The 25,555-nt window shown below is 42.5% G+C and overlaps 1 protein-coding gene across 4 annotated transcripts in view; it reads left to right on the top strand.

Moving 5' to 3' along the window:
- The window catches only part of LOC140554556 (KH domain-containing RNA-binding protein QKI), a 119,441-nt gene extending 95,593 nt beyond the window's left edge, over window positions 1-23,848 (top strand). Inside the window, exons 5-8 of one of the 4 annotated variants that reach the window (XM_072677682.1) lie at window positions 11,375-11,462; window positions 12,072-12,377; window positions 16,972-17,049; window positions 21,999-23,848. In XM_072677682.1, coding sequence (XP_072533783.1) covers window positions 11,375-11,462; window positions 12,072-12,377; window positions 16,972-17,049; window positions 21,999-22,015 — 489 coding nt within the window. In that variant the 3' untranslated portion in view covers window positions 22,016-23,848. Of the gene's footprint in view, window positions 1-11,374; window positions 11,463-12,071; window positions 12,378-14,644; window positions 20,400-21,998 lie in introns of those variants that run through there. The other 3 variants (XM_072677684.1, XM_072677683.1, XM_072677681.1) reach the window with 3 other exon arrangements.
- Window positions 23,849-25,555: the final 1,707 nt, after the last annotated feature.

Genomic DNA, 25,555 nt, shown 5'->3' with positions numbered 1-25,555 from the left:
TTTGTTACAACCTTCAATGACAAAGCGACTTGAAAGCAGCCTAGGCTTTGGAACGCAACTTCTTGTTGCATCACCCAGCATCTCTTCAGGACATGGACTTCAGCCTTTACATTCTCCTGTAAAATGAGAATTAATTGCTCCCTCAGTAATCTTTCCAAGATCTAAGACCCCAAAGCAGCCCCAAACCATGATGTTCCCTCCACCATGCTTTGCAGTTAGGATGTGTACGACTGTTTGTTTGTGTTTGTCTGTAATTGTGACTTGGATAATGATCAGGCAACATTTGATTTATCATCCAATGCAGACATCCAGGTCATTCCAAAAGGGTCATTAGGGGTCATAGAGCTGCCTTCTTCTTAAACCTTATGTTCAGATCAACTTTGACAAAAGGCACCTGGTTTCACTGCTTTATTTGTTCAGATGGAGCATCAGGGCAGTGTGATGCATACATCCAGAATAGAAACAGGGTGTCCTTCAAAAACAGCATGCGACATCTTGCTCTGCCTCCTGTCGGGGGTGTGAAGGCAGCTTTCGCTGATTACAGTGGAAGCGCTTTGGATTTGTCGTTGACGCTCACATCGCTTGCTGTTAGGACAAGGTGTTACACAGAGGACTACAAGTGCAAGTGTTAAAGGAGCAGCGTTTTTCAACCTAAGTCAATTACCGCAGACAGTAATTTCCCGATGCTTAGGAAAGAACTACAAAAAAGCAATGTTCAAATTACGGGAGAGCCTGGGGGAGCTTCTCCCACAAAAGGAGACTTTAACTCTGTTAAAAAACATAAAAATGACTTATTTGAAGTAACCCTCCTCTTATTTATTTTCCAATATATTTCTACAATTGCAATTTATTATAAAAAATTAAGAAAACTAATGAAATTTCTACTGTCACTATTCTAGCTTTCGTGATATTTCTGTGATGCATTAAAATTATGACAATATTTGGACACACAGACATAGATGACTAGTAGTTTAAAAAAGAACTACGAGAAACTCTATAATGAAGCATTATGTTAAAGCTGAGAGCTGAGCACAGGTACTGTGTCATGTTTATCCATCCCAATTTAAGTATCTGGAGACAGAAAGGCAGGTACAGCAGACTGTAGCTGTTGATACTCACTATACTCTCACTATAGCTCTATAGTGACAGAGAGAGTGTGGATACAATGCTGGAGAGAGAGAGACAGATATGAACTCAAGGTGAAGTAAACGGTAGCTACCTACAGTGCAGAGGGGGATGAAAGAAGAATAAACAGAAGTACAGTCTACGATTTGTCATAGCCAGGGAGAGGTGGGGGTGGAGCAAGCAGTGGCTCTTTATCATTTAAACAGGAACAGGTACTCTGTACAGGGCTGTTCTAAACAGGGTTGTTTAAACAAGGTTAAAAGTATGCTCCTGGTGCTTGATTCTTGTTGTATTTTGACCAAAAGATTGTGGAAAAGACATTCACAGTATGCTCAGAAAAATCTATAGTGGATCACGATAGTAAAGAATATCATATTGATAAAATATTGGCTTATCACCTCCAGGCTATCAGAAGCTTTGGTTGTACCGAAAAGTCCAAAACAACAGCACTTCTCATATGCGCGTCTGACCGTGCATACATCCTAACGGACAACATTTGGCTGTGCCTCAAAAGCACCCTTGAAAGCTATGGTGTGAAGGCTGCGGAAGACACTGAGAATTGCTGCCAGTGGGCAGGTGCTCCAGTATTCAGCATAATTGTCTTCTATTAGAAGTGAGTTTCGAGTTAACAGAGTTTCTCTTCTTTTGTAAGTGGAGGGAAATGTGTCACAGTTATTATCCACGGTAATTGACTGTACGCTACGAATACCGCAGATAGAGATTAGGTTTGAACAACAGCAGAGTGTATTACATTAACACAGCGTGGAAAATAATGTTCGCTGTTCGAGTGTATGTTGGTGTTTATTTGCATGTTCTGTCATTGCTCTATTTGGCCAGACATGCCCAGATTTCATTCCAACAGAGGGTTTTACATTAACATTCACAGTACATTAGAAGCACACACACACAGGGCTCTGACACAGGGGACACTTCCACCTCTTCCTACTCTCAAAACCAATTAACACCTGAGCTGGGGCTCTGCTAGACTCTTCCTGATTACTGTAGTAGATATGCAGGAAGATCTAACTTTCCCTCTCCTTCTCCACCTGACCTCTGAAATCCCCCTTCTGTTTACACACTGCTGGTGCACACACTCTCTCTCTCACACACATACACACATCTATGCGGTTAAACCTGAAGCTGATGCATGCTCACACACTGTTTCCCCAAATGTGTAGATACAGTGCTCATAATCCTCTTCCCACACACACACACACACACACACACACACTTACAGTAATTAGCCACGTAAGGTAAACACTGCCCCCCCCCCTTCTTTCTCATTTTCTTACTTTCATCTCTCTCGGTTTTTGTTGCTCTCTTTGTGCAATAGATCTTTGAGGAAAACACAGAGATCCTACCAAGAAAATGAAAGGGAGATAGAGAGAGATCAGCCATAACATTAGTACCCAATATAGTAACCTAAAAAAAAATACATTGCTTATCATCATCTGCAGTGGCATCTGCCAAGCGATGGACTCTACAGATTAGCCAGCCAGTGAGCAGTCAGTTCTTGAAGGTGATGAAGGCAGGCATAAGAATCTGAGACACTTCGACAAGGGCCAAATTTAGATGGCTAGGTAACTGGAGGGTCAGAACATCGCCAAAACATCAGGCATCAGGTCTTGAGGGGTGTTCCCAGTATGCAGTGGTCAGTACCTACCAAAAGTGCTCCAAGAACAGACAACCAGTGAACCTGAAAAAGGGTCATGGGAACCTAAAGCTCATTGATGTGATCCAGGGAGGCCCCACCTCACAACTTACAGGACTTAACGGACTTAAAGGATCTGCTGCTAACATCTTGGTGCCAAATACTACAGGACACCTTCACAATGTCTTGTGGAGTCCATTCCTCGAATGGTCAGATCTGTTGTGGCCGCAAAAGAGGACTTAGAATATAAGAATATAAGGCAGGTATTGTTACGGCTAATCAGTGTATGTCTGATTTCTCTCTCTCACTCTTATTTTCTTGGTCTAACCTCTCTCCCTTTGTCTGATCTTTTTTTTTTTGTCTGATCTCTCTTTTTTGGTCCAGGTTTCTTTACGTTTCTTGCTTTTTTCCACTCTTGTCTCCTCCTCTCTCCTCTCGCTCTCTCTCCCTTCTCTGTCTGTATCTGTCCACTTCTTTCTATAAAGGACTTTTTAGAAAGGTTTTTTTCCTTTCTCATTCTCTTTCTGTTTCTCTGTTCTTTCTCTTTTTCTCTCTTTTTGTCTCTGCACACACTAAATGGACAGTATTGTAGTATTGGGACACCTTCTCATTTATTGTTTCTTTTTAAAATCAAGGGTATTACAAAGAACGTATACTGTTTTTGGTGGAGTATCTGTCTCAAGTGTCCGGGGAATGAAGACTTTCTACTAGATTTTAAAGCACTGCTGTGAGGATTTGATTGCTTTCAGCGACAAGAGGGAGGTTAGGATGTCAGATGATCGCCACTCCATCTCACCCCCCAACTCCCTATCTAATCCCAAAAGTATTGGATGGAGCACCACCATCATCAGAAAACACAGTTCCACTCCTCCACAGGTCAATGCTGGAGGGCTTTACTTTACTCCCCCTCTACCTAGACCTGCCATTAGGCATGGTGCCAATAGGTTCATAATCGTCTGCTCTGGAGAGTCCTATTCCATTGGCTGTACATGCCCACAGGGACCAGACAAGCTATTCTATTGGCCGTACATCCCCACAGGGACCAGAGAAGCTGTTTCAGCAATGGGTGCAGCTTAAAGTAGCTGAATGCATTCATTAGAAAGGGTGTCCACAAACTTTTGGATGTAGTGTATTTGTCCGCCATTTCTCACTTTCTCAGTCTCTTGCTCGCTCTCTTTCTCTCCATCTGCTAGTCTGTGCTTATATGACCCTGGGTCTTGATTCTTGTTCCACACATCCAGGAAAGGCTGTTTTCCTCTGTTTCCTGATCTAATTTTAACCTGCATGCGCATGTGTGTGTGTGTGTGTGTGTGTGTGTGTGTGTGTGTGCTCAGACAAAAGACAGGGATGTCCATCCTCTTTGTGCTTATTTATATAGCTCTTCACTCTCTGTGCTCCTGGACTGCTGTTCAGACAACACACACTGCTCTGAAGCTGGGCGGTAAATACAGCTCTGGTACTGGTTCAAGATTCAAACCAGACTGGTATTAGAGGTGCCTCATTATCTCAGGGCATTTCCTAGACGACACGTTGCTCACCTTTTCTTCTCCACAGGCACACACAAGGAGGTTTAACAGACAGGGAGAGTGTTTTCTCCTCTTCAATTAGCAAGTTAAGCCACCCAATTACGTGACGTGCGGCAAGTCTGATCAACATTAAGAGCGGATTAAGATGCAATTATTCCAGCAGGTCTGTGCAGCGCTCGAGATGGCATTGCCTGAGCTGTACGCTCCTGCGCATGTTGGTGTGTACACGCCTTTAGATAGTGAGAGACAGGAAACCAGCATGTGTTTTCGCAGTCCCTGCAGCTCTGCTGTCTCGTCTCAGTGGGACGATTCGGCTGCGAGCAGCTGCAGTGGAATCTCAATCTGCGTTTCTGATAAACTCCACTTTGCACCTGACTCGCTGCCAGTGCTGCTGAACTTCGGGCCACCCCAGTTAGCTAGGCCGTCTTCATGTCTGCCACACACTCTCAGCTCGGAGCTCAGAGCTCTCTCAGCCTGAGAAAGCCTGTTCAGAGGAAGGACTTCCCAATCTGACTTGAAAGGCATATTTTAATGCCTGATCCAATCCCGACCCATTGTTAAGACTATAAGACCCCATTATGCTCAGTTTGCGCCACTGTCAGAAATGCCACTGAAACAGACCATGACTGAGGACACTGAGGGACACAAGCTTTTTAAAAGTCTATAATGTGAAAACAGCAGATGCCAGTATTTTCACTGCAGTTTCACTAAAACAAAGTTAAAGTAACTGTATGGAAAATGTGAGTGCATGGCTAGTACACAGTTTGTGGTAACAGTGCAAACAAAATCAAGAAAAGGTTTGACCTTTACATATTGGGGTAACCTAACATCGGAAAGCAACATTTAAGACACCATGATATGGTCATTAAATGTATATCAGTTCAGTTTGTCACTACACACATCCTGTTTCCAAGCTTCTGACACTTAACATCATTAGGCTGGATTGGTTTACACACTTTAAGTGTACTTCAATGTACGAATTAAAGATAAAACATGATCTAAACGTTTGCACCTGCTTGTTTCATTACATTTAGCTAAACTGAAGTCAATTAAAGCAACCCTATGGAAAATTGGCATTTCTTGCAATTCACACTTTGAGCCACCACAAAAGGACACGTTTTTCTGGACGACCTTAAAGATACATCACATGGACTGATGCAGTAGAGTAATTTTACAGAATTTTGCACAAAAATGGCTCGGGTTATGCAGTGTTACAGATGCCCTGCCCGCTGTTTGCCAAGCACACTGACCGCTTTACTGTTGTCTACATTACATATAAAACTCAGGAGACATGTGGCGGCCCACAGGCTGTTTTGGGTGGTAATTAAAATGGCTTTTACAACTTCGGATTCCTATCACCATCACTGTAAGGAAATCTGAGTTTCTCTACAATGATCGATTTTACACCAAATCACCCTAAATGATTTTGTTTATATCTCAAGCACAAAGTTTTAAAATGAGCACTTTAACGCTGTATGATCTACAAACAGATATTAAAGGACTGGATGGAACTGGATCGGGAAACCCAGTGTGATCAGGCCATCTCCAGTTCAGAGGCAGCAGTCAGGGTTTCGGGGCTACTCTGGGGAAAACGTTGGGTTCCTGTGTGGTGCAGGGAGACAGGAAGGGCCGGAGAGGGGATGAGGCGACTCTGTGGCGCACAGCCAAGTGTGTGTGTATGTGTGTGCGCGTGTTCGTATTCACCAAGAGCAGCTGTGCACACTGGGAGCGGGAGACGTTCTTGGAGCGGCGGCGTCCGGTTTCCATTCACACAGCTTTCCATGTCCTCACAGTCCTCCTTCAGCCAGTTGCAGCGCCTCTCTGTCCTCCGGCCCTCCGGCTCAGCCAATCAGATCAATGCCTCGTCTGACAGAAGCAAACAGCATCACTGCCCTTCAAAGAGTACCGCTAATAAGATCACTCACATAACAGGATCAAGCTTGGAGGAGTACCAAATCTGATCATATTTTGTGCTGTTAAGAAAGCAATCGCTTAAGTGGTTTGCTGAGTGGAAGGGGGATTGGGGGCGGGGTAATGGGGTAATGGGGTTGGGAGGCTGAATAGTAAAAGTTGCATGGAGGTCATACGAGAGTGCCTGTTACAGTGAACATGTTAGAGGTAAGAGAATACAAGAATGACAGTGTGATAGCAAGATAGTCTTGACTGGCTCATTCTGCATTTTATAGCCCTTAGCACACAAGTTACAAGGTACACTTGTGATTGTGAAGGGATTTCAAATAAAATTAGCCCAACACCTATGGTACCATTCATTTCATACAAATTTGTATACTATTTTTAAATACATTTTATATATTGAATACAAATTTAAATATTTATATTATACACATTTTTATATTGTACTTTATATTTTACCCATTTTTTATTATATTTTGAATTATACATTTTTCATTAATTTCATATATTTATACATAGATTTGTATATTATACATTTGGAATATATTCTATTTTCTTGTACATTTTATGTATTTTTATACATAGAACATTTCACATTCACATGTTGCCAGAATCTCATATACTTTAAACTCTCTTCTCTGTGATGGTTCTTTAAATAACCCTTTTTAAAATGTAAAAAAGCAAAAATTAGGCCTTAGGAGGTTAAAGCTAAGTGTTCCCATTTTCTGAGGTTTCTGAGCTTTTGAACACTTTCAAACGAACTGATATGTTGGCTCAGTCAATGTTTTGTTTGGCTCATGAAATAATAAAAACTAAATCTGATAATATCAGATAAAAATCATCAGTTCAATGGATGTGCTGCCATTGGTGAAAATGGCATTCATAAAAATCTGTATGCACATTCAGTAATGTGATGTAAACATAATGAGTGCTTTTGTGGTGATCATATCATGTTCCGATTTCACTTAGGTGCAAACACGCCCAAGACGCCTTGTGATCTGATTGTAATCGGATCACTTAAACTACATTCGAAGGTGGTCTAAACTACATTCTGTCAGATAAGGGGAAATACAGATTTTTTACTGGTAGATGAGAGCAGTTTGTTCAGAGCCGTTACGGGAACCTTGTATTGATACGTGGCGATGCGTGTAGAACCCTCACCGTTCCTCTAAACTGTTTACAGTCTCCCAGAGAAGAAACTATTGGTAATAGGAAGTAAAATTGAAACAGTATACCGTTGGTGTGCTTTTTACGCAGGGAAGTAAAATCGAATCTTATCTGGTCTCACTGGGAACACATTTTAATGACCAGTGTAAACAGAATCCGACCATAGTAGATCCAGATACTGTCCAGACACTGAAAGCATGCTCTTGTTTGGTTTTAAAGTTCAATTATAACCTGATTTTTTATTTATTTTTTCAATTATAAATCAATTCTGATTTGTAAAAGTTATTTATAAGTGGTCTGTTAAATTATATAAGACATACTTTTCTAATTTCACAATTAAGATCTGAATCATATTCATATTTATCTGTTGTTTCAGTTTTGATTAAATTAAACCATATCAGTTAACATTGTTGACTGAGGACATTTTTCCGGCTCTAGCACACAACCCTCTGAGAGATGGGGTGTGTGTGAGAAAGTGAGAGACAGAGAGAGAGAGAGAGAGAGAAAGAGAGAGAGAGGCAGCCTGACAGGCAGTGATGGAGAGGGCTAGGCAGGCAGGCATTGTGCTCCAAAGGTCATTATGATCCCAGCCTGAATAGGTCCAGAGTGATTCCTCTTTATGCAAGCGGACATAAAAAGCATTCCACTGCGGCTGACCTGCGTTTTTGCCCCACTGTCCCCACTCCAGTCCACCCCCCCCCTCCACACACACACACACACACTCTCTCTCTCTCTCTCAGGGTCTGGGGTTAGAGCATGCACCACAACATCTATAAATCTCCATTACTCCAATCCATTGTTAGAGGCTCATCAGCCATTACGTGTGCTCCCAGCCTGGTGAATGTGTGTGTGCGCGCATCCGTTTGATGGTGTGCGGCGTGGACGGCTTCCTCATATGAAAATGATATCTGGCACGTATTGCTAAAGAAAATGGCTTTTCTGCGCAGGTGGTGAAATCTTGTGAGTGCCCCCGGCGTGTGGGGTGGATTTCTTCACCTGTCTTGTTTTTTAGGTTATAGAGCAGGGATATGTTTTCCAAAGCAAGACCTTGGAATGGGATCATGATTCGGATCATTATGAGATTGAGAGAAAGAGAGAGAGAGAATGGTCATTGTACAGCTCACTCTACCCTATCCGTTTGTTTGTTGTCATGATGTTCTTGGCAACTGGCAGCAGTTTGGACGCTGCGAGCTTCAGTTGTATAGCTGGGCTCCTTTTAGTTCTTTTTGTGCAGCCAGAGTTTTTGTCTCGGCCTTCGGAATGTGGGAGCACTCCAGCGAAGACAATCGGCCGAAGCCCCCGGCGGAAGAGTGAGAGCGAGATTCAGAAGCTTCCCCATCCTAGAGCATCCTTTATATTAAATCGAGATCAACCATATTGATGTTTGCTGTGAGCGCCAGCGAGCCTCCACCACTCGCACTCGCGTAATCGCGGAAGCTCGTGATCGGGAGTGCGGCTTTGCTGGGCTTTTGTCTGGATGCAGGAAAGGCTTTGCCACACGGAGAGAAAGAGAGTGTGTGAGAGTGATGAGCAGAGGACGGGGATGAAGGAATGATAGCAAGGAAGAAAAAGAGAATTATAGAGTGAGATAGAGGAATAGAGGGGACAGTGAAGCATGGAGGAGGTACCCAGTGTGAGGAAGATAGTCAGCAGGCCTGTAATAGATTACTGAGGTGTGAGGGAAAACTGAGAGCAGCCGAAATCACTCACGTTCAGCCTCAGAGAGATGAACAGAGGCAGATAAGAGTGGAGCACAACTACGGAGGATGAAAACGGCTTTTGATTTGTAGAATAAAGAGGAATAGAGCTGTGGGGAAAGGAAAGGGGGCATCAATCAGAGCTCGGATCAGCTGGATTTGCTCCACGGCTCTCTCTAACACTGGCCGGATTCGGTGAGGAGCTAAGGCTCCTCTGTAGAGAGTGATGCACGGAGCGAAAGTGAGAAAGTTGGGCTGCCACTACCATTCATCGTGGTGCACTGTGGAGTCTGTGGAACTGTATAGGCAGCTGGTCCTTGTCAAGAAACTACAGTGACAACACAGCACCTCTCACTGGTTCAGACCTGACACTGCACCATATTGTCTGTGGCCTCATATTACAATGCAGTCCCCCCTCAGCCTTCCCTGAGCACACAAAATAGAACCTTTTCCATCATTTAACACCACTGTCATCATGAATTGTTGGCTGCTCCAACAAATGTATTCATATCACATACCAAATCATATCCTAGTGCTTTTGCTGTTCAGTGTTTTGCTGTACATTACTATGCAAAAGCCTCACCTCTTCTAAAGTAGGCCACCAACTGAACACCAACACCAAAGAGAGTTCTCCAAACTCTCTCTCTAGTCGTTCTCAGGCCTTTGCAAGCCTGTATGTCAGGGTGGCCCGCAGTAGCCGAGCCCCCAAAGGCCCTTCTTAGCTTCTCCCTCTGTAGCCAAGGACAGAGAGCATTTGGCTGATTACATAAAGACAGAGAGTGATTTATAACAGCTCTCTCTCCCTCCCTCCCACGCGATTCATCACCAGCCTCTTGACTTAATAAAGTATTGATATTTAGACGCAGTCGAAGCTGGGGAGCTCTTCAGCGGCGCAGCGGGGGAGGGCACCAGGGGCCCGGACAAGAGCATGCCGCGACAGGCCACGAAGCACGCCTCCCCTTCCGCACCTCGTCTCCAGACGCCTCAGACAAATCAAAAAGACGAGGACGGACTGAAGGCTTGATAGCATTTCACTTGGCAAGTTAATTGCTGCTGCGGGCCTGCGAGTGATCAAACGGGGCTGTGATGTGGGATGGGGGGGGTTAGTGTGTAATGAAACAAAGCTTTGTTATGTTGTCGCCGCAGTGCCAGCCACGCAGATTAGAGTCGACGTAAATATAAGAGATTTTGGTCTGATTAGATTTCAGCTGCTTTTTTATTCCACTCTTAAGTAAAGTGAGGTCCTACAGAAGATTGAGAGGTAGTTTCTTGTGATATGAAGTGCACGGGGGGGCAGAAGTCACATGGTTTACTTCACACCACTGTTTGGACATCGCGGTTCACAATGATTTTGATACAATGGACAGAAAAGCAACAAAACCTCACAAATTCAGAGGCTTTTTTTTATTATTTACTCAGACAGTGGAATAGTCCCACTGAGGTAGCTGGTACAGCCTGGAGTGCGTAAACATTAGCATGTTCAACATGTTTCTGTACACACACTCTACAACAGTCCAACAACACAGACACACTGTCCTCGTCTGATCCACCTTGAGTTTATGAGTTGGAAAAAGATGGGAAAAGGCCACAATGTCTGTTAAACACATAGCCCGCATTATCGCCAGCCCCACCCCCTGTCCCGCTGCTGCCGGCCCCACCACTGTTCCCATCATCTGTCAGATCCAGACTGTCCCAACCGTGTGTTCTATAAGTACCACTATACACCCGTCCACTGGCGCCCGCCACCTCCATCCTGGAGTACCCCATTGATTCCAGCGGGGTGCTAGGTAAGGATGGCTGGACCCATTGTCTCACTCCCACTGATCCACTGCACCCCCACCAATCCATCTTGCTTTCATGAGTTGAAATAAGATGAGAACAGGCTGGAATGTAGGTGAAATATCTTTATTTTAAAGAATAAATAAAGAAGAGTTATCCACTCTAGACAGAAGAAGGTGGTGGTGGTGGAGAGCTAATAAAACTACAGTTACCATAGCGATACTCCTAAAGCCAAGCGTTACTTGCTGGCGGTTAGAAGCATACGTTTTCCTGCTGGAACTCACGCTTGTGAAATGTGACGCCAAATGACGTTCATCAGTCTTCATCCATAACACATACCATGTGTTCTATGTGCGTCTGTATGCACCAGTCGATGATGTCCATATCGCGGCAGTTCGGTATAAGTGAAGTACCGTTACACCTCTGTTACACACTTGCAAGCACACACATAGACAGGCAGTGGATAAGGGTGCGAGTGCCTCTACTGATTACTGACCTTTGTATTTTTCACCCAGGCTGAAGGAGAGGACAGCCTGAAGAAGATGCAGTTGATGGAGCTGGCCATTCTAAACGGCACCTACAGGGACGCCAACATTAAATCACGTAAGTGCCTCTTCTCCACAGGGATTTGTTTGCACATTGCTGGCATTGTTAAAGGGCTGCACGATCCCGACTTTTTGCTAATGCTCAACCCTGTGCTCTCAGGTAACCCTGATTCGCAGATAAGAGCACTCAGAAAGCGCTCAGTGCTTTGATTCTAAATTGCCACAGCGAGCTGTAGTAAGCCTGCGAAAGCTTGAAAACAGTCAAAAAGGAGGGGGCGAAAAAGCCTTGTTTTATGTCATGGAACATTGCGCTATTCCCCTCTTTCGCCTCGCTGCTTTTGCAAACGTTGCTGCTGATAAAGTGCCACCCTGTGGAGTTTTATATTAGCCGAAGTATAAGTACCACTGGATTGCCCCTCCCCCCCCCCCGCCCCGCCCCGCCCCCAGCCCTGCCCCCAGCCCCCAGCCCCCAGCCCCCAACTAACGAATGTCTGGCCACTCTTGTCTCAGCAGACATGCTTTATGTGCCGTGTACAGCTCATGCATGATACTAACTCTTGTTTTGTCTCCCCCTCCCACCCTCCCCTATTCCTCCCTTTTCCTCCCTTTTCCTCCTCCCTTTCTCCCCCCTCCTCACCCACCCTCCACATTCCTCCGCTCACCGCAGCTGCCCTTGCCTTCTCTCTTGCAGCGAGTGCCCAGGCACCCCGCATCATCGCCGGCCCCGCACCTGTCCTGCCACCGGCCGCCCTGCGCACCCCCACGCCCGCCGGCCCCACCATCATGCCCCTCATCCGTCAGATCCAGACTGTCATGCCCAACGGCTCGGCCCACCCGGCCGCCGCCGCCACCCTGGTGCCGCCCGGCCCCGAGTCGGCGGGCCTGATCTACGCCGCGCCCTACGAGTACCCCTATACACTGGCGCCCGCCACATCCATCCTGGAGTACCCCATCGACTCCAGCGGGGTGTTAGGTAAGCACGGCTGCGCCTGCGAGTGCCCACCGCTGCACCCCCACCCGCTCGGCCAGTGGGTCACAGCACCTGCCCTGATCCTGCACCACTCTTCTTAGACTCCTCAACTAGGGATGGGCTTTTTAAGCGGTTTTGGGCAGTTTGATTATATTCAAGTCTTTAAACAGATAGTTTTCCAACATCCTAATGAGAACCTTTGTCATATTGTGGTGAATAACAGACCATGGAAGGTTTTCCAGGATTTAACATTCTGATATTGTGTGCATCTACTATAAGAGGCAACCTGTGCCGGATTGTTGAGTTTGTGATATGTCTTTGTGTTTTAGGCAAATGTGATTTAACACACTACCAGCTGATCCACAGTCGTCAAATGAAATTTGTCAGTTTTTCATTGTAAATATATCCACAAGCTTTAAAGCTCCAGTTACCAGAACAGAACCAGGACTGTCCAGTCGAAATGTATTTAAAAAGTACGATAATTGTTCAAAACTATGCTACAGACGCAAGCTTCAGTACCTGTTTAAGGAAGCGAATACTAAGAGGAGTAGGAGGTTCAGATATCTGTATATTCAAATAACCATGCCCATCCCTAACCCCAGCCTCCCCTTAAACCCTTCCCCCAAGCTCAGCCTCCTCACTGCAGTGTAGCTCTTTATACACCTACGCAGCCCAGAAGAGTTACTGCCGCCTCCCCAGTCCTCTCCCACCTCTGCTATCGCAGTGGGCAAGTAAAAAAAAAAGCAACAACATAAGAACAAAAAACAATAACACTCCCAGCCTTTTCCACTTAATCCATTTAGTGTCATAAAAGTCCTCTCTCACTGCTAAAAAAAAATCCTTTTCAGAAATGTGTGCATAAATGATTGGGCTGTTAAGTGCTCTGCTGGCTTTATGTGAATTATAAGAGAGCGCTCTCTTTTCCTCACTGCTCTCGCTCTCGCTCTCTCTCTCTCTCTCTCGCGCTCTCTCTCAAAGGCCCTGTCCTCCCCTCTCCGCACAAGCTCTATGGCTTCATTAAGGCACTTGAGAAAAGCCGATTATGAATATCATGTTACAAACAGCATTCTGCCAGTTTAACACAGGCTGCTCCCAGAGGCGCAGTGTTAAGTTGAGCAATGACAAAAAATGCGTCCCCATGCCAAGAGCAGCGTGTCCAATGAGATGAGCCCAAGCAGGGTTTAGCCACTGTCCAATAAGCAGCCTTTATTCAGCCAAGACCGAGCCGGCTGCCCCCAAGTGTTCCTAGCCCAGTACAGCGGTCCTGTCTTCAAGGGCTGTTCCAGTGTGTTTCTGTGGGGGGGGGGATTGGGAAAGGGGGGATTGGGTGGTTTTAGTGTTGATGCTTTAGGGCTCGTCCACATGTATATGGATATGCATTAAAAGTAGGGATGTCTCGATCCCATTGGGAACCAAGAGCATTGTGGAAATTTGCTTGTGCCGATTGTGCATGGCCTTGTCTTTCTGGTGTAAAACCAGTGTGTGGCATTGTGGGCCAAAAGCGAAGTGATTTTACTGTAATTACCAGCCTGGATATGCAAATTATATGCAAATTGTTTAGCTGATACGCAACATTAATAGGAGTGGATTGGATCGACAGGCAAAAATCCTGGATCGGGACACCCTTACTGAATGTGTTATTTTCTTCCTCTGTTTTTATTCAAATTCCCACCCACACCAAAAGTGTTTTCTCTGTCCTACAACATAAATGACAAAAAACTATTTGAAAACCTTCATACAAGCATGTCAGCCTCGGAGGAGGCTGTCAGACGCTTTGAGAAGAACATTATTACGTTTATTGTACTGTGTATTGCGCAAAATAAGGAGCCAGAATTTGTAGAGAGGCCATGAAAACAAAGAGGGGGTGTCATACAGTATGTGTGGACTGATTGTGTTAACATATCTCTACTGTCATTCCAAAACCTTGTATCTCTGTTTCTGTTGTTCTTTACTTTTTGATATAATGTGATGCTGGCAGTTGTTCTTTACATTGTGTCACAATTTCATGATAAACAGACCAATAGAAATGCTCCAAAATTACTTGAAAAATATCTCTTCCATTGAAAGCTAAAAAAAGTTTTCTCCTCTTCCTATAAAGTTGAAATTTTGGAGATACAAGGTTTTTGCATAATAACATTGATTATATACCGGATAGAGTCCAGTTCAAATCCGTATACAGGTGGACGGGGTCTTGGTCAGGTGAGGAGGGATTGGGAGGGAGAAGAGTGGAAGATTTCACCCTGTCTTCTCTCTTGTGTACACCTATACAGCGTCCTCAAAGGCCGAAGAGCTGCCCCTCTACCTGGGCTTTCAGACCTGTCATTTTCCCATCACTGTCCAGCGCGGAGAGCCAACCAGCCGGCCTCCATTTTAAAGCAGAACCCCTCACCACCACCACCACCACCCCCCCACCCCTTATCCTTTTTTCCCCCTTTTCTGACCCACACTCACTCTTCCAAGGGCCACACCTATCGCACCCTCCCCTCCCCAGTCCCCGCCCAACAACCGCCCGTCTTATTGGACTGACCGGAAAGCAGCTCATTGGAGTCTCTTTCACTGTATCTCTTCTGCTACCATGCCTTGTGTCCGTTCCTTTCCCTTTTTTTTTTATTCTGATTTATTTGTTTTCATTTGTGATGAATGTGCTGTGTTGAAACTGTGTGTATCATAATGAGGGAGATACAAAAAAAAGAAAAAAAAGAGCACTGAGCCCCAAACTGCTGCAAAACCTTCTCTGGATGCTCTCTCCATTCACCGTTCTCTTAGGGCGGGCCAGTCCGGAGGGGGCATCAGGAGGGGTAACATGACGACGGTGAGGGGACAGTGGGGGTCAGACAGGGGCTGCTTTTGGAGACTACAGCGGGGCATCTGATCTGAATACAGCTCTGTTCACGCAGCCGTTGTAGGACAGTTCACCAGACTTCGATACGAATGTGTGTTTACAGTATGACCTAACCAGCTCTGAGGGCCCTTGCTACGCAGGGCCTCACACATGACTCGGACTGCCCTAGAACGGCTGTGCTGATTCAGCAGACTGTAGTGTGTGTTGCTTCCCGAAGACAGACACTCCAGGCACTAATTTCCCATTCCCTTCCTTCATTCTATAGGTGTGGCTTTCCCCACGAAAGGCTAAAAGCGCTTTTGAGGATCCTTACTGAGCCCCTCATCCGATCTGAGTGTTAACACACATGCGCTTTTTGTTTCACAGCGGCCTTGTTATTGGTGAACCCTGCTTATGTGTCTAGCAGTCAGTCAGACACACTACTGTTTTCTGGTTTTGTCTGTTTGTTTACACTGGCCATGCCTCGCCCAAAGAGGCTCAGCTCCTAGTATATATATATATATATAAACATGTATATAAATAGTCATTGTCGCGCAAACACCTTGTGTCATTTTTTCATTTTGAGTCTGACATGATGTGAATCTGACAGTTGTTCTTTAGACTGTGTCAAAATTTCATTTTGTACATACAAGGTTTTTGTGTGCCAGCAATAGTCTCTCTCTTATATATATATATATATACACACACACACACACACACACACACACACACACACACACACACATTTATATTACATCTTATATATATATATATAAGAGAGAGAGAGAGTGAGATTGTTGTTATCACGCAAAAACTCTTTCACGTTTTGATATAATGTGATACAGTTGTTTTTACGGACCAATAGAAATGCTCCAAAATGACGTTAAGGAGCCAGAGACGATACACATACCTATATTAATATATAGATCATCACTATCACTCAAAACACTCACTTTAATATGACATAATATGAATATCTATGTTCTTTACATTGTGTCAGAATGTCATGATGACCGGACCAATAGAAAATCTCTGTCCATTGACCTCCATTGAAGGTTAAGAAGGTTTTTTCCTTCACCTGAAAAGTTTTGATTTTGAAGATACAAGGTTTTTGCACAACAGCGACAACATACAATGTTATATGCTATGTGTTTTGGTTTAGGAGAAAAGTATCCAAAAAAAAAAAGATCCCCCCCATGATCTCGCTTTACTAATCACCTAATTCATCACTGTTGTGTTTTCTACCTTGTTCTTTTTTATTGTTAACTACTGCAGACGTGCCTAAACGCTATCGTCTCTGTGCCTGTGCTCAGAGCGCGAGTGTATCAGTATTATATTTAAATGTGGAACTGGAGACGCGCACTTCCCTGTTGCTCCTCCGCAGGAATTATGTGACTAGTAAAGCCTCCCCTCTGTGTGTGTCTGTGTGTCCGTACGCGTGTGCCTGTCACTAATGTCCGTTATACTGTATCCAAGCAACGCATGGGTCCACTTGAGATAAATGCAACCATGTTTTATTTTTGTTTTACTTTGTGTTTGGTTGGAGTTTTTTTTTCAATTGCTAGTTTTACAGATGAAAGATGAGTATTTTTTGTGCCTTAACTTGTATTTTTTTATCCTTATTCTTATTGTTTGCAAAAACAGTGGTTTAGAGATTTGGTCCTTACAGATATATGCCACCTGTCCAGTCTTGCCTTAAATTGATCTGTTGATCTTGGGAATTGTGACGTTTGATTGATCTAATCTGTGTTGTTGGTGATATTGTTGCAATCCAAGCAGGTGCAGTGACCACTAAAGTTCGAAGGCACGAAATGCGGGTCCATCCTTACCAAAGGGTAGTGACCACAGACAGAGGTTAGTTTAGCTCCCATGCTTTCGTTTTTCATCACCAGTAGTTGTTGGTCCTGTTGTGCATCATACACAGTGTGCAGGCCATTCCCAGCTCCACAGCATTCACCGTCAGCCTTTTCCTGTAAGCTCCACTTAGGATAAAATAAGCCGTGAGCATGCGTACAGTACAAGCGCAGCACACACAGCACCTGCAGAAGTTAAGTGGTTGATTTCACTCCATTATTTCGATGACCTTGTGAATCTGACATGATGTTGATGACAAATAATGGACCCTCTTGCATGAAAATCTGCTGTAGACTGCTCTCAATTTCCCATCACCCCACTGGCTCTGCGTGCCGGTGAGGTTCGCTATTTACGTTTATTTATTTTGCAGACCCTAGTTACAAATAGTGACTCAAATTGAATACAGTTTAATAATCAGACACAGATATAGTCTACAATAAAATAAAGGTGATTGAAACTATGCATGTTTACTTATGAAGACAATAGGGGGCAGATATTAAAAATACAGCATTAAAGGAGCTATATGTAATTTACTATTCTGGCTTCCAGATTCTACCATGGGTGCTTCATGTGAGCTCAACCTGGAGTCTGCATTGTTGACCATTTTCATTTAGTAATTTCTGGCTATATTTGGGGTGTTTATTGTTAATAAATGAATTAAGGTGGGTAAACTTCAAATTTTAGTGGGAGCCCAGTTGGTTAACTGTTGAACGATGACTGCTCACAAAAACCAGACAAACAATATCTTTGTATCCTTTTAAATCACTGTAGTTTTATTAGCTATCAGGTTTATAATTTGTGTTTTAATATTTGTTCACCCTCAACTTTACCTGATTGTACACAGTAAAAAAACACTATATAAGCTATGTTGGCACATGTGGGCTCAGGACACAAACACCAATTTATGAGTTTAATGTTTAAACATCAATGTAAATATTACAGATTAGTTTTTAACATTTCAGCAAGCCAGTATTATATAAGAGTACCCCTTAATTTTTATCACTTCCCAGATCCTGAAGTCATTTATATTTATCCATGTATTGGCTATTTATCAACTATTTGATTTAAAAATGGTAATATTCTGGACCTACACTGATGAGGATAAAAAACAAACAAAAAAAATCACGCTTAAAAGTTTGATATTTATCCCAGTTTAAAAGAAAAAGTAACACCACCTTGAAACTGGAAATAACTGTGGACAAACTAGAATCTGCAGATGTACAGATGATTTTTGAAATGATGGAGCATACAGATGCTACAACATATCAACAGATGACTTACAAAACTGTGTCACGTATAAAATTACCCACAACCCTGCATTCCAGCAGACCACTGCAACTGACCCTCACTGTGAAGTTAAGAGCCTTGAATACTGTGTTTCCAATGTATGGATTTAGATCAGTGTATATGCTTTTTTATTCCTTTGTCCGTTTTTCTCCAAATGTCTTCTGATTGACGTTTAGGGGTGCTTAGTGGTACTTCTGACTGACTGAATCCAGGAGAAATAGCTTAGTTAAGTCAAGTGTGTGTACGAGAAGGAAGAAAGTTGTTCTAATGCCATTTTAAAGGCATAGTTTAGTAAAACATCAAGTTATCAGGATTTATCACTGAGTCCAGATGCAGTGGATCTACCAAAGACATGCTAGGTATCAGAATTTTGCTTCTTTAGTTTAGAACAGGAGATGCTTGGCTAACGGCGCTAACACAGACTGGATTCAGATTGTCACCAATCTCATCTATGTGAACAGAGACCCAAAAACATCTGCTCAGAACCCACCCAGGCCTTCATCGGTTTTGGACAGATAAAGGGTGTGGTTTAGAACATGGTAGGACTGAATTTAGTCTAGAAAATAAAATAAACACATCAGCACAGATGAATGGCAGCCATTTTGAGTAGCACATTATGTGGTTTGATTCTAGTTTGAGGTGTTGATAATGTAGTTCCCCCCCGAGTATCTCTTTGCCGTTTTACTAAATCCTTTCATAGCAAAGAAATAAAATGAGGGCTTGTATGTACTGAGATGAAACTGGTGATCGAGCATGTCTTGGCTGATTGAGTGCATCTGGGGTAAGTGATAAATTAGGTTAATTAATTTTTTGCTGAAGCATTCCTTTAAACCTGGCTCTTTTCACCAGCTACAGCTGGCAATTAGATCAAGGATGTCAAGCAGGCAAAATTGTCTCATGAGATTTTTAAAATCCTTATTCATTATTATCATTTCTCATTTATTTCTCATTGTTTTCTTTTATACTGTAAATGTTTTTATATTATGGTACTACTGCTTTCAAGAGAGTCTACTTTTGAGAACCCGTTTGCACAGAACTTCCAAATTCCCAATCTGTGCGTTCTTACTGGATTGCCAATCTACATAGAGGCCTTCATTTTTTTGTTTATTTGTTGTTTTTTTGGTTTGGTTTGATTTCTTTGGTTGGTTTGTTTGTTTCAGTTGTTTGGTTACATGTTTTGTTTATTTCCACCGGTTGTATTTGCCTCATTTGGCACGACTCTTATTTTTGCACTGAACGAGTCAGAAGCATTCATCTCCTCTGCTCTACCCAGAGCGGACATGTGACATGAAAAAGTGAAAAAACTACATCAAACCTCAGACGACGGAACTGAAAGAACCTGTTGAGTACATGTGCGATTAAAGCCGCATTAGTCTTAAGGTTGACCACTGTGATGTGGACAAAAAAAATGGTGTCGAGTCCGCTTTGTGGATTTGATCGTGTCCGAGCATTTATGAGAAATATTCCACTTGATATTTTTCTTCTTTTTCTTTTTTTTTTTTTACATTTTACTGTAAGCTTCTTTTTATTTTTTTGGTTGTTGCAAAGAAAATAGTATTTACTTGTGGCTTCTTAAAAAAAATATATATATATAAATATATAAATATATATATACAAAAAAATATAAAGCAGGAATGTATATGAAATGTCAGATTTTACTTGTATTTTGCAAAGAAATAGCAATGATATTATAGAGGGCTATTTGTAGGAAAGAACAAATATGCATCATAGTGGCTTTATAGTACCACCTTAGAGAATTTCCTATATTTTTGGATATATATGTTAGGGCTTTATATGAACGACAGGACTTTTTTCAGTGTTTATATGCAAAAGCATTTTATATTATGTGTCCTGTGAATTACTGTCAATAGTCTGCAATGCTGAGGGTAATGGCTAAAATTCCCACAGCTTGTGTTTCCATGGCTATTATGCTATCTAGAGAATACCTTGTAGTGTTGCTTTGTATCATTAAGGCCATGATTTTTATGTTGTTGTAAATAGAAGGAAAAAAAAAAGAGTTTGAAAAGGCAATAAAAATTTTATTGAGTACAAAAAAACACCAACACTTGTTTTGGCCCTAAATTCTTTTCCTCCGTCCAATGTGGACCTCTCAAATTCCCTTCTGCCTCTTAGTCTTAACAAGCCAGCCATAATAATTCATCTCCATCATAACTGTCAGCTTGCTGCTTGATCCTGTGAAGAGCTTTAGTGCTGGATAGCAGTCGGTAGGGTTGGGCGATATGAGGATATTATACTGTTATTGTGATTAATTAGGACACAGTATGCTTTTCTGAGCATTTCAGAGATGTCGTCAGCATTTGTAAATACTGACCGGCTGCATATTTCATTAACAGAGAGAGATTATTCATGTTTGACCCTATTCAAATCACTGTACTGTCCATTCTGGATTGAAATGATCAATCATCAGATTGATAAATTAGAATATTGAGCTAAATGTTGTGATATAACAAAAATCAGTAAATAGTGAGAAATTATATTTTGAGACTGATAATATTGTAATCTGATATGCATGGTGATAAATATTACATAGCGATAGTGATACTATCATGATAAATATGATGATAGTAATAATACTGTGTTTCAATAGCTTTGTGATATTTTGTTTTCCATCATATCGCCCATCTCTAGCAGTCAGATTATGAAACCTTTGCCTGCTGCTATCTCTGTCCTTTTCATTTCATTAGGACCTCTTGCCCATTCTCTTGACTGCTACTAACCATTAGACACATTTACTGCAGTTATGTTCTGTTTTGGTTTCTCAGGTTTTCTCTTTTCGTTTCCTCCTCCTTAACATGTGACCTGTTAGAATCAGGCGGCCTGCACTCTTTACAATAAAGGTGCTACGAAGGCTTCTTTGGGTGATGCCATAGAAGAACTATATTTAATCCTATAAAGGACCATTTATTGTAGGAGAAACCTTGTACAGGTTTTAAGAAGTGGATGTAGAGGTTCTTCACCAATTACAATGTTCTTCACAGTAACATCTCTCTTTTACAGAAATGGTAGATTATGAAAGCCAACATGGTTCTCCAATTGCATCGCTCAGAGAATCCTTTGTAGCTCCTTTAGGTTTTAGGGTTTTTCTTATAAAGAGTGTCACACTGCTGGTAAAATCATTCACTGATTTTACGGCCGCATTTAGGTTAAATAAATTAAAAAAATCAATCAATTGTTGGTCCATTATGCTTCCATATTCATTCAACCCACTGTTGGACTTGTTCTTAATTACACAACACTGTTTTCATACCCAACATAACATTACTGATGGTCTTACCAGTCTTATCCACAAAGGGTGGATGTGGCTGCACATCTTCATTCCAGTCAAGCTGGAGACCTACAGCTTGAACCAGTGCAATCAGGTGAGCTCCAGCTGGGTTGGAATGAAAACCTGCAGCCACTCCGGCCCTTTCTGGATAGCATTGATGACCCCTGCCTTAGGGTGTTGTGAAAGACATGGAAACAGTGAAGGAGTTAAGAGTAGTGCTCATGAAGCCCAATTGTGATCAGTTTATCATATTGTCATCCTGCCGCCACTAGCTGAAACTAATCTCCTCTCTATCTTTTTTCCTTTCCTTCCCTTCCTCTTTTGTTCCCCCTTCTTTACCTTCCCCTTTCCCTTTCTGTTTCTCTAACCCACCCAGCCACCACCGGCAACTAACCCCTGACCTTCTGACCTCTCAACTTCACCCAATGATGACCTGCCCATTACCTGCCTGCAGATCACTTCTCTGAACTTCTTTCTAAACATATACAAAACAAACAATCTAAACAGAACCAATGAAAGAAAGGAAAACTTAAAAAAAAAAAAAATCTCAACAGTGTTAAACAGCCTTCACTTGTCAATGGCAGTGGAGAAGCAGCTTTCCTGCATCTGACGTATGGACGCACGCCCACGGCTGGAAGACGCCCCTCTGGGTTCGAACGGTCTGCTCCAAGCGGACCGCCCTGCCACTGTCGACCTGCACTCAGTCATTTGTAAAGCAATAAGCAATAACGATTAGCCCACTCTTCTCCACCGACGTCTCCCCTCAACGAAGGCTACTCGCTCCACCCCACAGCCCTCTCGGTAGCCCACACATGACCTCCAGACCCAGCCTTCAGTCAATGGGACTGAAGCTCTTACACCGCCCTCATTGCCCATCTGTTGGTAACAGCTCTATCTGAATGTATAGCGTGATGGTGTGGCCTCAGTGCATGCACCTTTCCCTTCCCAGCACATCAACTCGGCATTAGCTGTCCCAACTGTTCTACTTCTGCTCCGACATTGTGACTAGGGGGGAACGTTAGAGTAACGCCGTAGCGCGAATACAGAAAAAGATGCGTGTCAAAAAGCATTTCCCCCCACAACACCACCCCCCAAAACAATCGAACACTTTTCAGTGGACGTAAAAAACACTTTTCTGAGGATGTAAAAGCCATGCTTGCCTATCTGCTGTACAAAATGTATGAAATTTGTAGATAAAAATGTTTAAAGAGAACAAACAGAACCACCGAGACAAAGAACACGTGTACAGAAAAGAAACCTTTTATTACCCTCCGGTGCAGGGGAAGAACATATATATTTTTACAAATCAGACTTTTATACTCGCAAGTATTGTCAAGTGAACGAAAAAAAAAAAAAATACAGAAAAAAACTAAACAAAAATAGATCAAACCGAACCCTTTATGAAGTGAAAACAATCCAGTTTTCTGTAATTGGATGTAGAAATGGATGACCAAAACAACCCTCTCTTCTTGCCGACGGAGGGTTGAAATGGAAACATTACAAAAGTGCCTTATTGTGGTTCTCTTCGATCTGAATGTGTCATCATTAGTGGCGAATGAGCAGACCAGAGCTCAGTGCACGCAGCTTTCTCGGAGTGGCGGGACGTGCAGTCATCCTGTTTCGCCCTGTCACTTCCCTCGCAGTTTAAGCAGGTCGACCTGCTTCGACGTCCGACCTGCTGTAACACATGGCTTAGAATCTAAATTCTGAATCTGAATCTTAAATCTTAACTCCTTAAACTCCAAGCTTGATGTTCAGGTTTCAGTCATCAGAAACTTCAGTCTTCAGTAACTACTGTGAATTATTCAGTTACTGCTCTGAAACTAATGCAGTGTGTAAGAGGTGCAAGTAGGCTCACATATAGGCCTTCAGGGGTATAAGGGGTTAAAGTGTTCAGCTGTAGATTGATTCACCCTTAATCTGCACTCCTCAAACCCTCAACACACACACACAACCTTTTAAATGCTTGAATCATTGCTCAGAAGTCTGGAATGAATGTGTTCAGTAAGAAAATGATCAAAAGTCCAGTGCAGCTTTACAGATTTCTGGCCCTTTGTAATAAACTGAGAATCTGAAATAGATCAAACTGATTCATTCAGCTGGACAGTGTAAACTAGGCAATATCTCAGAAACCTGTAGAACATCAAGAATGAAGCGAATATAAAGACGGCCTTGTTTACGGATGGATGCAGGTGCCACTCCTCACCTTGTCACCCTGTGTCGGGAGCATAACATGTGGGGGGGGGGGGGGGGGGAGTATTAACAGGTGGGTTGTGTAATTGGCTATCTAAAACTGGGGCCAAAAAATAAAGTGAGAAAAGTGATTTTATTATTTATACATTTTTAATAGCTTTATGTACACTTCATATACAGTTCTATATAATACTATAGATAGATGTGTTGACCCTTTTTTGGTGCTAAAAACAACCATTTACATAAAGGTCATTTATAGAACCATGTATAAGATCATGGAAAAGATCAATTTACCCAGGCAAACACTCATTTAAGGTTTCAGGTCATTTGAGTTGTTTTAGTTCTTTTTAAAACAATTGGCTTTTTTGTCCAAGAACTTTGTGAATGCTTAAAAAGTTCTTTGCCTGGTTAAACATTTTGCATATCGTCTGGGTCACACCAACACATTAACAAATATAAACTTTACAGGAGAAGGAAAAAAAATCTTCTTAATTTTCAATGGAAGTCAGCTTAAAAATAGTCATTTAGGAGCTTTTCTATTTGTCCATTCATCATTCATTATCAACATTTTTTAACAACTTCCAGATTTACAACATTAAAAATAGCTAAATTTGCTCAATTTTTGCTCCAAAAAGAGTTCAACAGATGTTAAAACCCCTTCTGGATAAAAGTGAACATTGTGGTGGTTTATCATATTGAAATCTACACTGTAGAGGTGCTTATAGAATAACACAAAGCGATTCCAGACTTCTGAACCTCTAGGAGTCACAGGTAAGCTGGTGTGAAACAGGAATAGCATTGTGCCCAAAACCTCAAGATTCCTGATTGGGGCTTTAATGCTATGGTCAATATTTAATACAGTACAACAGCAAACTCGGTACACTGTAATCTTTTGAGCAGTATTGTAGAAGTCAGCCTTCAGTGTGGCCATTTAACAGTAGGAGTCACGGGGTTGTAATTTGAGTGAGTTGCAGACAATGCAGGTTGCACTACTGTATCAGTGAACTGCAAAAGTTTTGTTCAAGTGAAAGCTGCGTGCACTGCCCACCCTGGACTGCACCATACTACTGTGTTGCGTGTCCCCACGCACCCCTTCATCCCCCCCGACCCCACCTCCAAATCTTTCTTTACTATGCAACAGAATGGCCTCTGACGTCTTGTGGGGAGTCTGTGTGTCAATCAGACATGTCTTCCTGTACCGTCCTCACTTCACCACCGCTCTTCAGTTTGGATTCTGCAGTGCCATGACAGCATTATTGTAATTTTGAAGGTATTAGAATTGTTAGTCTTTTGGAATGAGATGAAAATAGCCTGAATGTCTGAAACACGCTGGTTTTTAGTCAGTTTGATTATAAGAGAAAAATTCAAGAGTGTTTCAGAAGAAAAAAAAATAAAATAAAATAAAAGGTTAAAAGATACATTACAGGTTACATCTGTCTGTGGGCGGACTGTACCATAATCAACATTGCATGATACTTTACCCCTTCGATAGCAGTTAGTCTAAATCTGTTTTTTTGGGGGGATTTTTTTTGTTGTTGTTGTTTTGATAAAATTGATTTTTCCAGAATTAGTCAGAATTGATCAATGTGAATGTTCTTCATGGTTCGAGTGGATAAGTGTGTTACAGACCTGCAGACTGAAGTCTCTGTGTTAGATCCATGCTATGTGTGCGTCCCTACCCAAGTATTGCCTATGAGAAAATACGTATGTCTGTATCAACAGCCATTGTTACAAGTTTAT

Source organism: Salminus brasiliensis, chromosome 4 (assembly GCF_030463535.1).
Source record: "Salminus brasiliensis chromosome 4, fSalBra1.hap2, whole genome shotgun sequence".
Classification (NCBI taxonomy): Eukaryota; Metazoa; Chordata; class Actinopteri; order Characiformes; family Bryconidae; genus Salminus; species Salminus brasiliensis.
Note: the sequence above shows the minus strand (reverse complement) of the source record. Positions and strands in the feature narration are given on the sequence as shown.